The 12,963-nt window shown below is 35.9% G+C and overlaps 1 protein-coding gene across 2 annotated transcripts; it reads left to right on the plus strand.

Annotated features, from left to right (window-relative positions):
* Positions 1-3,981: 3,981 nt before the first annotated feature.
* Positions 3,982-12,321, plus strand: LOC149014559 (cinnamoyl-CoA reductase 1-like). 2 transcript variants are annotated; one of them, XM_089156334.1, is made up of 7 exons: positions 3,982-4,002; positions 4,140-4,297; positions 7,422-7,591; positions 8,111-8,296; positions 10,852-11,014; positions 11,372-11,561; positions 11,929-12,321. In XM_089156334.1, the coding sequence occupies exons 2-7, from the start codon at positions 4,183-4,185 to the stop codon at positions 12,059-12,061; spliced, it is 957 nt and encodes a 318-aa protein (XP_089012460.1). In that variant the 5' UTR covers positions 3,982-4,002; positions 4,140-4,182; the 3' UTR covers positions 12,062-12,321. The 2 variants fall into 2 exon arrangements, with proteins under 2 accessions (XP_089012460.1, XP_089012459.1); XM_089156333.1 differs by lacking the exon at positions 3,982-4,002 and having other exon boundaries at positions 4,028-4,297.
* The last annotated feature ends 642 nt before the right edge of the window (positions 12,322-12,963 follow it).

A 12,963-nucleotide genomic window follows, 5' to 3' on the forward strand; every position in this document is an offset into this window, starting at 1 on the left:
AAGATCATAAAACCTTTTTTTTTTTCTTTAATAAAAGAATGAACTGTTAAGGAATAAGGCTAGTTAGTATTGACTGTCAAATGTGGATCACATGTTCTGGCCTTGAGAGAAGGGCTTCTCCTTAGCATCAGTGAAGGTATCGAATAAATTCAAGCAGAAGTGGATAATCTAAGTCATGAACGCTGTATTGGGCACCTCAGAAACTCCTAGGTGTATTGACCCTATATATCTAGCTTTAGAAGTGCTAGATTGTAAGTTTGTGTATTCTCCCAAGAAGACTAACGGGGTTGCTGACTCCCTAGCCAGGAAGATAGTCTCTTTACCGAGTAGGACAGAGTGGCCGATGTAAGTTTTTGTTTTTGTTCACCTGATTGCATTCCTGTTTCTTATTCTTTCTTATTCTTTGAAAATTCCATTTGTGATTTATTGGCATTATCTCGTCTACTAGTCTATTCCTTTTTTTCTTTTTCGTTAATCAGTCTGTTCCTTTTTTTAGTGCTAATACTTAGCATGCCATAATTTGTTCATCTTTCAAGAAATATTTATTAATGAATAAACTATTATGAATTATTACATATAATGTCAATTAATTAACCAAGGTTGGAGTGAGACTGCGGTAGTGAGAAAGGCTTCATTATGACCAAAGGGTTACGAGTTTATAAACAGTTGTTTAGTGAGAAATGATCATCTATTGTGCACAACAGTACATCTATATACCAAATAGAAGGCTGAGATTTAAATCAAACATAAGGCTATTGATGATTTTTTTAAATTTAAAATCAAGTTTTTAGTGTCAACATTTTTTCCAATATAGGTGTACTATTGTGCACAGTATAGGATTTGAGGATTTTTTTGCATTGCTTTACAAAAGTATTGGTCAGATGATGTACATACATAGTGACAAAACTATACTGCATCAAATATTGCTTTGATATTACCAAAAAAAAATTGCCTTGATAAATGGTATGGAATTTTACCAAAAAAAAGAAAAAGAATAAAAAGAATGTTATGAAGTGGTAAACCCTACAATTTGAGATTGAAGATCATTTATACCATGCATTGTTGAGTACATTATAAACTTATTTCAAATCTATCTCGGTGAATGTAAATATGCTTTTTTGATTTTTTTTTTTAATTCCAAAATAGACAATGACAAATATTTGTTTTGAAAACACTCCCTTTTTTGTATGAAGCAACTTTTTAAACATATGCGTGCAACATATGAACAGTGAAAGTCACCAAATTTTTCGTTGGTGATGATGAATATGCAAGATTAAAAGGAGATCACAAATGTTCTTACATCGTTGTATGCAGAATGTTATATTTAGGATCTTGGGTTTCATTAAGGTACACTATTATGGTAACCTTACAAAATCTACAAAATACTGGAATTGATTTTGAGTAGCCAAAATCTTCCTCATCTTGTTTCCTTCCGAGTCTCTATAAATTGTTGGGACTTAAGAGGAGTGGAGAAGACATTGTTCTAATTAGATTGGGACTTAAGAGGAGTGGAGAAGACATTGTTCTAATTAGATTGTTTAATTGATTTTCTAGAAATAGGGTTTAATGTTTCCTCTTGGATCCTCAGTTGTGTTCCGCTCTAGCCGTCTTCGTGTATCTTTCGCTTTGTAGGGGCCTTGTAAGTTTAACAATATTTTTATAACTATTTATCAAAAAAACAGTTCACCCCATTCTCATATATCAAAGCAAAGGAGTATTGTTTATGAATTTTAAAAGTAACCGCAAGCGCACAGTATCGTGTAGCTAACGGGTCGATCTCAAGGAGATATGCCACTTATAATTCAACTTCTTAATAGTAATGCGAGAGTGGAATGATTCAATTTTTGTTAACTAATTAATTAAACTAAACGATCCTAATCTATACGTCTAATGCAATCGAATTGAAACGAACAATAAATTAAACACAATCAATGCATAAAAGACAGGAAAATGCAGATGCAACACCACCCGTCACCAGAAGCAGAGGCACGACTGTAGGCTTGCTCCGGTTATGTGGTCCGAGATTATGAATGAATAGGCAGAAAGTAAATAACAGAAAGTAAATAACAAAACAATAAACAAAGCAATAAAAGGAAAAGGAAATAACTAAAATGCAGATGCAACACCACCCGTCACGGAAAGCGGAGGCACGATTTGTAGGCTTGCTCCGGTTATGTGGTCCGAGATTATGAATGAATAGGCAGAACAATAAATAATGCTGAAAGTAAATCCTAAATTAAGAATATGGAGGGGTAGATAGAAGCGAGAATGGAGGGAGGAGAGAAGATTAATAAAGAAAGTTACTTACTTGCGAATTGAACAAACGATTCGAATCTCAACCAACCCTAACAACCAGATCTAGATCTAGAATGATCTAAATCTGCAATTGCTAGACCCAGAGAAAAACGAATCTAAAAAAATTGAAACTTGAACTTGAAGCTTGAACTTGAATTGCATTACATAAAAAGATTAAACTTAAAACATTGAATCTAGAAATTTAAATCTCACTAATGCAAGCAAAGAAAACTAGAGAAAACCTTAATAAACTAAAGAGAGAAGAAATAATGCTTCTACTAAGCTCTAGAACATGTTCTCCTTTGATGGAGTAGGCTCTCCTTTTATAGAGTTTACATGAGATATGAAGCAGGCTGAATTTGAATAAAACTCGGGGTTTCTATCTGACTCATCCAATTAGGGTTTTGACGTAGTAATCGCGCCGACTTAGAGAAATCATATGCATAATTCCACCGTTGGATTTGATTTTTAAGTAGTCGTGAAGCTCTCCTCCAAAAATCAGCACGATCGGACATCGGATGACCATTCGATGAAGGGTTTGATCGAAACTGGACAGAGGCATTCAAAAACGGGATTTTTCCTCTTTTTCTTTTTGAATATAATTCTTTTTCCTCTTTTTCTTTCTTTAATCAAATCCCAAATAGAAAATAAGATATTGAGGTATGCAAGGACTCTTTTCCATATGGACTCCCTCAATAATATCTCTGTAGATTTGATTTAAAATCTCAGCCGTAGATCAAATTTGCCTTCTTTATCTCTTCAATATTTCGGAGTTGGCCCGTAATCACACATCTCTAGCCCATCAAGCTCCAGATCAGGCCCATTTTCGCATTTGAAAATTTGAATGGACTTCTTGACGTGTAAAATAGCATGATTCAAGCCCAAAACTCCAAATATTTGCTTAAATCTTGAAAAGTCCTAAAATCTGCAAAAACAACATAAAACTCAAGGTAACTCCATTCTAAGTGTATAAAATGCATGCTTTATGCCCTAAGATTTCACCCATAAATGTGCTCATCAAGTATGACCAACTTATCTATCATCCATCAACACAAGAAAAATAAAAGAAGTTGAACACCCGTGTTATGTGTGATTGACATGGTATAATCATGAAATTTTTTTTCTTCGAAAAAATTACAATCATGAAATGAAATTTAGTTATATTACAACAATCAAATGGATATGGACATTTAGAATTTAACCATTATTCTCTTAAGTTCACTATACATTTGATTACCAAAAAAAAAAAACTATACATTTGGAAATTCTATAAAAAAAATATGCATCAGACCTCCTTTTTTTTTTTCTTTTCTTATTTTGTCTATTTTTTTATGAATATGCATCAAACTTGAGACTAAAAATTTCATGAAAAGTAAAAAAACAAAGGAAAATGTTAAAAGTGAAAAATTATCTCGAATTAAAGGCATGATGCAAGCCCTCATTTGATAATAAAAAATCATCAAATGAGGGATTTTCCCTGTCTATTTCGCTTCTGTTTGCTGATGGGCATGGCTCCATGCTTGCAATTTTAATCTGCAGATTTTACCATGAGACAATTGGGTACGTCAGATCTTAGCTGAGTTCGTGCTTTGTTTTTTTATTTTCTTTTCTGGTTAAAAAAGATATTCATTAAGTATCAACATGTACATGGTTCTTGCTTTCTTGGTGAGGGGACCTCGGAGATGGGAAGAACGAGAGATATAAGAGGTCAGCAATAGATAAACACTTCAGTCGCTTTCTTACGCAGAAGTCAACTTTTATCAGATAGCCATTTGGCATGCTTTCTTTCTGAAAGCATTTTCAGATTAGATAATACAAATACAACAGGGATGCTGGTGTCGAAGGGAAAGGAGTTGGGTTCTGTAAATTTTTGCAGGTTAATCGTCAATGGCAGAGAGGGGAAGAGTTTGTGTGACTGGTGCAGGTGGCTACGTGGCATCGTGGCTTGTGAAGCTTCTTCTTTCTAAGGGCTACAGAGTCCATGGAACGGTTAGAGAACCAGGTAAGTCCATTGGCTACTAGATTTCAAGGCACTCCATTTCTTTACTCTTTATTGTTTCGTTTCTTTATTTGATTGATTTGAATCATTGATCAAATAATAATGAGTTTTTTTGGTTGTGCTTCATTCTTAAAATGGGGGTTGACATATGAGTTATATGCCTTAATTCCTTTAGGTTCTTCACCCAAGTCAATTTTTTATAACTTAAAAGTTGTTAGAAGAAATAAAAGAGTATAACCCTTCATCGTCCAACCTGTAGATTCTCATTGGCGTTAATTTTTGTGTGACTAGTCCTTAATCTACAGGTTTGGTTTTTGTGCTGATCACGTAAATTTTGACTGATGTTTCTTGGATGCAATTGATAATGAATTCATGGAATAGACTGATGAGTTCATGGACACGTTTGGAATTTGTTTCTGTAGAGATCTGCATGCTATCCCTGTGTTATTCAACCAACAGCCAGAGAGTGGAAAATAAAACCTTCAGTAATTCTTTAATCGATTTTCCAGAACTAAATCATGTCCCTACTTCTTAGATCACTTGGTGGCAACTTTGGGATGACGAACTAGTTTATTTGGGGGTTGTACGGTAAAGTTTCTGTTTTGTTTCCCTTTTCTAAGGTAGAAATAGTTGTTGCTGTTTCTATTTATTTTCACTGTGTCTCAATGTTTCCGGGTGCTGAATCACGAATGGTTGCACGGGAAAAAGAAAACATTTCTGTAACAAAAAAATGGGATGAAACAAGGAAGAAACTTTGAGTTTTTAGGGTTTCAAAATAGGAAGTTATGTTTTGATGTGAAGAAGACAAGAATGCCCCTCTGCTGATTCAAGAGAAGCGTTCTTTTTTTTGGGGGTGAAGTTTTTTCTAAGTGCGCTAAAAACTGCGCCGAAGCGTCAGTTTGTTTCAAAAGTTAAAAAGCATAAGAAACAGACCAGATTACACATACATGATTTGGGTTGTTTCTGTTCCAAAAAGGCAAAAAAAAAAAAAAAAAAAAAAAAACAACTTCTTCCTTTACGGGTTCTGATTTAAGGAATGTAGGGACGGTGGCAGGATTAGTAGCACAGTAAACAGTACATACTCTTTCTTTCCCTAACATGAAGTCCAACAAAACAGGTACTAACTGTGAATTGTATAGGGAAAAGTTCTCTTGGATGACTGTCTTGATGGGGTTATCTTTGCCAACTGGAGGTGATGTGCTCATCAAGGCTGTTAACTAGTTGAGAAATGCCTTTTGGGACCAAGTGTCACATTGAGCTTACTTAAAATGTTGTGGTGCTTTTGTTACTCAAAGATTAATTTTTTTTCCTCAGAAAATACACACATTCAGACAAGAAAAAGACACACACCTAGTTTTTTTTTTGCTTTTGTGAAATCCTTTTGAATTGAAATTTGACATGATTGGCTCCACCTTAGCAGCCTCATGGCAAATAGGGTCCTATCATACTTGTCTTGTTAAGCTCTTTTTTTCTAATCAATTTAAATAGTAGATAAAGGGAATGTGCTGTTTTTCTAGGAAACATTAGGTATTGTCAAACAAGTGTTTTGTTGGTGGCTCCATCTGAGGTGTTTGTAATGCCAAAACTCAGACCAGTGCACCATCTCTGTGGATCCTGAACTCTCCAACTCACCACTCTGTTTCTTGAATTTCAGCCATAAAGTGATATGATTTGGCAGACCCAGACAGTTCTTAGGGCAGGGATGGACACCGAAATGTATAGTTTTATGGTTCACCATGGCTCTAGGGCACACCATGTTTTAACATGGCTTTATTCTTCCATTTTCCCAGTTACAATGGGCTTTTGATTTAAATTTTAAGCGAATTCAAGCTTAAGTGTCCTTTAATAAGAGTTTAATTGGGTTTGTAGACTATGCTGCCAGATGGGAGAATCCTTGTAGATTTTGGTAGTTCATTGTTAGAACTGAGTTGAGGATAATTTCAAAAGATTTGTGCATGGTATAGGCACCATCCACAACTAGCTTAACAAGAAGGCAACTGTAAAATTTTGGCTTTTCCATCACCAGAGCCTTTTTTTTCCTGGGTCTCGAAGGAATCTTATTGCACAAGTCATGTATGATCCTTTGGATAAACAGTTGTGGACAGGTTTCATATATTGATCCCTATTCTTTCTTTCAGTTTCTTTCCAAATGACACCAAATTGTTGATAATTTTGAGGGGAAAAATTTATCATGTTAATCAATTAACTTCATTGGATTAAGCAAAATTTGGTTTGAAACGATGTGGTTACACTAATTCTCCCTGAAAGGTCTTAATGGAATAAGCCAGTATCTTAGATTGAAATACTTTGTGTGAAGAGATGAACTTATATGGATGTTTAAGTATAACCTGTGTTTTCTGATTTGCTACCTGATTTGTAGGTGGAATGTAACAAATATAGGGGCGATAAAACTGTTCACAGTTCTGCTGAAACTGAGAGCAAGTCTGATAGCAGACCTAATAAATTTCCACATGAGTTTAACATGGACAAAGATGTCACTCATATACTTAATAAATTAAGTTCCAGATAGAGAAGACAAATCTATTAATAGAGTTAGAGGTGGACTAGAACTTAGTTGACCTCCAAAGATGACTACCAAGTGTTCAAAGGTTATCTTGGCCATATAAGTTATAGAATGAAGAATAAAAATGAAAAGCAGGGACACTCAAAAGATGATCACTTGGGGCAAATGGGATGCAAGAGAGAATATGTTCCTGCAAAATTCATCCTGGTCAACTACCAGATAAGATCACACCCTGATAATTGGGTCATCTAGATATTGGATTCATGAATGTAAAATAGAGTCTAGGATCATGTGATCCACAGGTGTTCCAGAAAATGTCATTGAGAGTATTTAGTGGACGGCATCCCCACACCTGAAGCTTTGTAGTTTCACATCGTTTTCTTCAGTCCACACAGGTACAAGGGGTTAGAATGTAACCTATGCGTTATAGATTCACAAATCCCACATAATGAAGGGGTTATTTATTTATTTATTTATAATAATTTTTTTTTGTTTTTTAAATAAAGATAATTTGTTCACTGAAGGCATCCAGCATAAATTCTTAGCAGAGACCCTGCTAAAATGTCTGAAATTTCCAGTAAGATAGTCTGAAAAATCTTGCAGGGGATGTGAAGTATGCTCATTTGATGAAACTAGATAATGCCTTGGAGAACTTGCAGCTCGTCAAGGCAGATTTGCTAGACTACAGCTCTCTTCATGCAGCCATTGCAGGATGTGATGGAGTATTTCATGTTGCAAGCCCAGTCCCCCAAGGAGAAGTTCTGAATCCCGAGGTAAAGATACATCCTTGATGCTATATCAACATAATCTGTATGCCAGCTGGTCCAAATGTGTTCCATTGTATCTGTACTTGTGTTTGTCTCAAATACTTTGGAGCTAGCCTGATGCACCTGAGATAAGCACTAGTAGCAGCAGCTTAGTCCTTGAGGCATGAGACATGTGCTGCTTATATAGGATGTAACCTAAAGAAAAACAAATCTAATGCAACTATCATTTATCTTATTATGCCATGACATTCTTTGGTTGACCAGAGAAAGGTAGCATGAGGTGGTCCTTTGTTTTTGTGGACCATCTTCCAGGTTTCCTCATTTCTTAGGCCAATGATGATTTCTTCTCTGGCACATCAAGTATCTGTTTCCCTCTTTTCTTCCTTCTTGTGTCCTTAACAAGACACATAATGAAAAGTGAATTAAAACTGATGTTGAGCAATATTGATTTCCTACTAAAAGAACCCGTCTCCATGAGATTTGCACATGCATTTTCTGTGTCATAACTTAGATAATTTTTTGTAGGCAGAACTTATTGAACCTGCTGTTACTGGTACTCTAAATGTACTCAAGGCATGTTCTGAAACAAAAGTGAAAAAAGTTGTGGTTGTGTCATCTGGAGCTGCTGTTGCCATGAATCCATCCTGGCCAAAGAATCAGGTTATGGATGAAACGTGCTGGTCTGACAAGGAATACTGCAGGCAAACCAAGGTAAGCTATTGAGAAATATATGACAGATTCACTGAACTGGTGTTTTTAAAGAATAACTCAGACATTCGGAGCAAGTGAAATGCTTGGATGTCTCCATCATTTTTGATCTGCAATTCCTGAAACTCTCCCTGTCTGTGCTGTATGTTTTTATTATCACAGGTATGTTAATGGCAGCAACAACCACGATTACTATCCTACCCACAACAGGACTTGTGCTCTTGGCCAACAAGCTACCATCACTACTTAAAACTCCCAATCTAGGGTTTGGAATAGCCCCAAATTCTGCCCAGTTTATTGTAGTCATAAGTATGTCAAACCCTCAAACATACATCAAACCCAGATCTCCGATCAACAGTTACATGAGGATTAGCAACTAAAGAGCACATAGAGAATAACAGCATCTAACAAATTACAAGACATAAATCCACCATACTCCAATTGAGCTCTCCTTCATGGCATTGATGAAACCTCCGGATTGACGGTCAAATCTGAAGGTTAGATGTTGCTGGATAGCTAAACAGAGAACAGAATAAAACAGAATAAACGAATAACCAAGGTGCCGCAGATCTGAATCAATTGCTGAAGGTCTCACAATTTCGACCACTGTTCAGCCGCATTGATCTGGTGATTAATGCCAGCTGAACAGCAAGGTAGTAGTGTTAGATTGAAATATATAAAGAAGAAAGTTTCCCAAACAGTAGGCAAGATGGGATCTATCAAATACAAGAAGAATTCGGTTTCTCATTCCAAAACCAGCCAATCCTCATTGCTGGTCTGGCTTCAAACCAGATTCAAAACTGACTCCTACTGTCTCACACAGATGCAGCAACATATTTAATAATGGAAACCATCATTACCTCCTTTAAGTCCTTCTTTCTTGTTAATTAAAATAGTCACTGTTACAGACATCGAAACTATTATGTTGTTATAAGTTCTAATGGCAACAGTTAAAAATAGAAAGAAAATAGTAAGATCCTGCTTAAAAGTCGTATGCAAGACATAGTAAGCATAAAACATTAGTGAACTGCTGGGCTTGAAGGTTGACTCTATCTTTTAAAGTTGGCTGCAGCTATCTATGTCTTCTTCCTATGAATGTACCATTGCTTGAACCTGGATCTACATCAATTCTCCCTGAATTGAAAGCATTCCTCTGACAAGAAATGTGTGATTTTTACCACATTTCTATGTCATAGTATTGGTCATCAATGTCTTTATTTTCATTCACCATAGGTGTGGAGAACTGTGGCATCTATAGGGGCATGTTCAGTGTCACCCTCATCTGAATGGTGTCCCAAATAAAGTGTTAGATCAGCCACATAGACACTTCTGTGATGGTTGTATCTGGTGGCAGCTCAAGCAAGTATGCAGTAGAACCAACAACAACAATAACAAGAAGCCTTGTCCCAACTAAATGGGGTCAACTACTTGGGTTCTTGCCTTCCAATCAGCTCTGTTTGAGGCCATGCTATATATAAGGCCTAAACTATGTGTGTCCTTTCTCACTACTTCTTTTAAGGTTATCTAGGTTTGTCCCTAGCTCTTCTAGTTCCTTCAATATGGATTTTATCACTTCTCCATACAGGAGTATTTACAGGCCTTTGTTGATCATGATCATGCCACCTCAAGCGACTGTCTCGTAGTTTATCACTTATCGGAACTACTCCCAAACCAACTCTAATATGATCATTCTTTATCTTATCCTTTTTGGTTTTGCCACACATCCATCTTAGCATCCTTATTTCTGCTACACTGAGTTTATCTATACGATTCTTTTTAACAGCCTAACACTCTAGACCATACATCATAGCTGGTACCTTTTAAATACTCTTTTTCTTGGAGTGCAAGTTATTAGTGCTTGGATGTGAACTTTTGAGGAGCAATTCAAACTAGCAGCATGTTGCATGGTTGAAATTCAGCACTTTGATGAAGATGGTGAATGGACACCTCAGACTTCTCATTACTAAGGTTTGTTCAACTGTATGCACCTTGGTAACATGCTGTAAAAACTTGTCCTCCATTGCTGACCCTTGCATGAGATGGGACAAGAAATGAAAGTCTATTAGGCTGTAAACTGACTATTATATCAAAGGTGCTTTCATTAATTCAATTAGCCAAACTTTTATCTGCATAGCCTGCAATGTCAATAATAGATGATTAAGTCTTCTTATATCTTTAACAAGACATTACGAAAGACTAGCTAAGCTCTATTTCACTACTTCAGTCTCATCATCCATGTGTAAAAAGAGAGACATAGTTTTGTATTTGCCTGCAACCTCAAAGTCTTCTGAAAATAGTTCATAAATATCTCGTCAGTCCCTTAAGTTGTGCTTCCACAACCTAATAAAATGGAATAAATGTTTTGTTTTTGTTTCACCTGATACTATCATATTGATTAGAAATTCCTTTTTTTATTTTGTTTTATTTTATTATTATTAAATTTTTTAAAACTTCTGATTGATTCTCCTTGTTAATGTTAAATATTTTGGGATTGTTTCTGCATAGGAAGGTTTTCTGTTCTCCATAGACTAAGATCTATCTTTTCATGTTGGTGCCAGAATTACTATTGTCTTTCCAAAACTGTAGCAGAAAGCGAGGCTTATGAATATGCAAAGCAAAGTGGGCTCAATGTAGTAACGGTTTGCCCAACTCTGGTTTTTGGGCCAATGCTACAGTCTACACTAAATTCGAGTAGTCGGGCTCTTGTCAGGATTTTGAAAGGTCTACTTTTTCTTTATAGCATAATTATGTCTTTTCTTTTCATATTTAGTATGCACGTGTCTTTAAACTTATATATTCATGTACTTGGCATAAATAGATTGCAGGTTGGGACTAGTAAAATTGACAAGCATCGGGCTTCTAGATGTGTTGTCTCAGAGATCTGAACTGCTCTTAGAATTGTATAGTAGTTTAACTCTGCTTTTATGTAGAGAGGAATCTACCTATGAGAAACTTTCCTTCATCATTGTTAGAATCGTTTGCCTGTTAAGCTAACTGACCCTAGGTCTTCTTTTCCTTTTTTACCTTCTTGGAAATGGATCTTTATTTTGAGTTAATGTTTCCAACATGACTAAACAGATGGATCGGAGTCTGTGGAAAACAGATCACGGAGGATTGTAGATGTCCGCGATGTAGCTGAAGCATTGTTGCTGGTATACGAGAAGGATGAAGCAGAAGGGAGGTACATTTGTACAGCACACATGACCTCAGCAAAGGACCTGGTTGACAAGCTGAGGAGCTTATACCCCAACTATAGCTATCCAAAAATGTAAGTCTGCTTTCATGTAGTAAAAGAAGTACCAGAGGGGCCATTAGACCATTGTGCAATCTGGGTTCACCTTCCCATCTTTATACTTAATGCATTTCAAAATATGAACCTTGGCTTGGCTGGGCCTAGATGAACTCAATCCACCACAGCTGGTTTAGCTCTTAAGTGTATTGGGTTAGACTTATTAGATCTGGATCAAGTATGTGGGTATCCAGTTATTCCATACCTGGTCCGGGTTGCAGCTCTTGCAATTTTTCGCCTACTTTCATCGAGTGTTGGGAATCTCCTTCACATTATTACCTGAGTAGTGAACTTTGGCTTTTATATTTCTACCCTGACAAAATATTCTGTTAATATGATTTGGCAGTTTTACTGAGGTAGATGAAGCTGCTAAGCTGAGTTCAGAGAAATTGCAGCAGTTGGGGTTGAAATACAGGTCATTAGAAGAGACTCTAGTTGATGCTGTCGAAAGCTACCAGGAGTCTGGTCTCTTGGATTAACCAAATGGCATTTACTTTTCATTGATTGGTGATAAAAGTTTTAACTCATTTGACATGGAATTGATCATGGGATCCATAATGTAGTGGATTTCACTCGCAACATAATGAATTCCATATGACATGCTTCTGGAGTGTCTCAGAAATCTCTATACAAAGACAGTATCTGGGTTCACTTTATTTTTCATCTGTTAAATGGAAAACTAGTCATTGTTTCACAGCAAAGAGCATTGCCTCATCTTGGATGGTGCATTTGTTACGTATATCGTGATTTGCGATGATTTAATATTTGTCAAGTGATTATTGTTTCCTCTTGTTGTATTTGTCTCTTGCTTCTTTGTTGGTGGCAGACCCAAGTTGCAGCTTTGTTCCCGCTGCCCAAATCGTATGCTTTTATATGGAATCTTGTAGAATATTATGGAAAATAATAAAACCTATTTTGAAATTTGAACCCAAAAAATTATGATAGAAGGCAACTGGAACATAGCGACAACCTGGATTGTGGTCATCTTTTTTCCAGTGATGAATTATTAAGGGTGAAAAGTCTTTTCTCTGCTTTGATTTTTGGTCGGCTTTTGTTTTTTTACTTTCCTTAAAATTCCATTTCTTTCCTCTCATCATTTCTTAGCGGCAAAATACTTTAAAACTATTGAAACGTGAGGCCAGTATGAGTTGAAGTCAAAGCTTTGTAGAAGAAAATTTATTTTATGTTGGGCAGATTACATATTTACTTTTCTGTATTTGTAATTAATTACATCATTATCTCTCAATTTTTTTTTAATATTTTAATATTTAATTTTTTATGAAACTGAAAATCTTCATTCATGAACTGAAAAGAAAATACTGACACAAGAAGGTTTGATTTGAACCAGAGAATGGAAAGTGACCAAATGTCATACATGTAA

The sequence above is a fragment of the Hakea prostrata genome, chromosome 5, assembly GCF_041222555.1.
Source record: "Hakea prostrata isolate BN-2017 chromosome 5, UWA_Hpros_2, whole genome shotgun sequence".
In the NCBI taxonomy this organism is placed as follows: Eukaryota; Viridiplantae; Streptophyta; class Magnoliopsida; order Proteales; family Proteaceae; genus Hakea; species Hakea prostrata.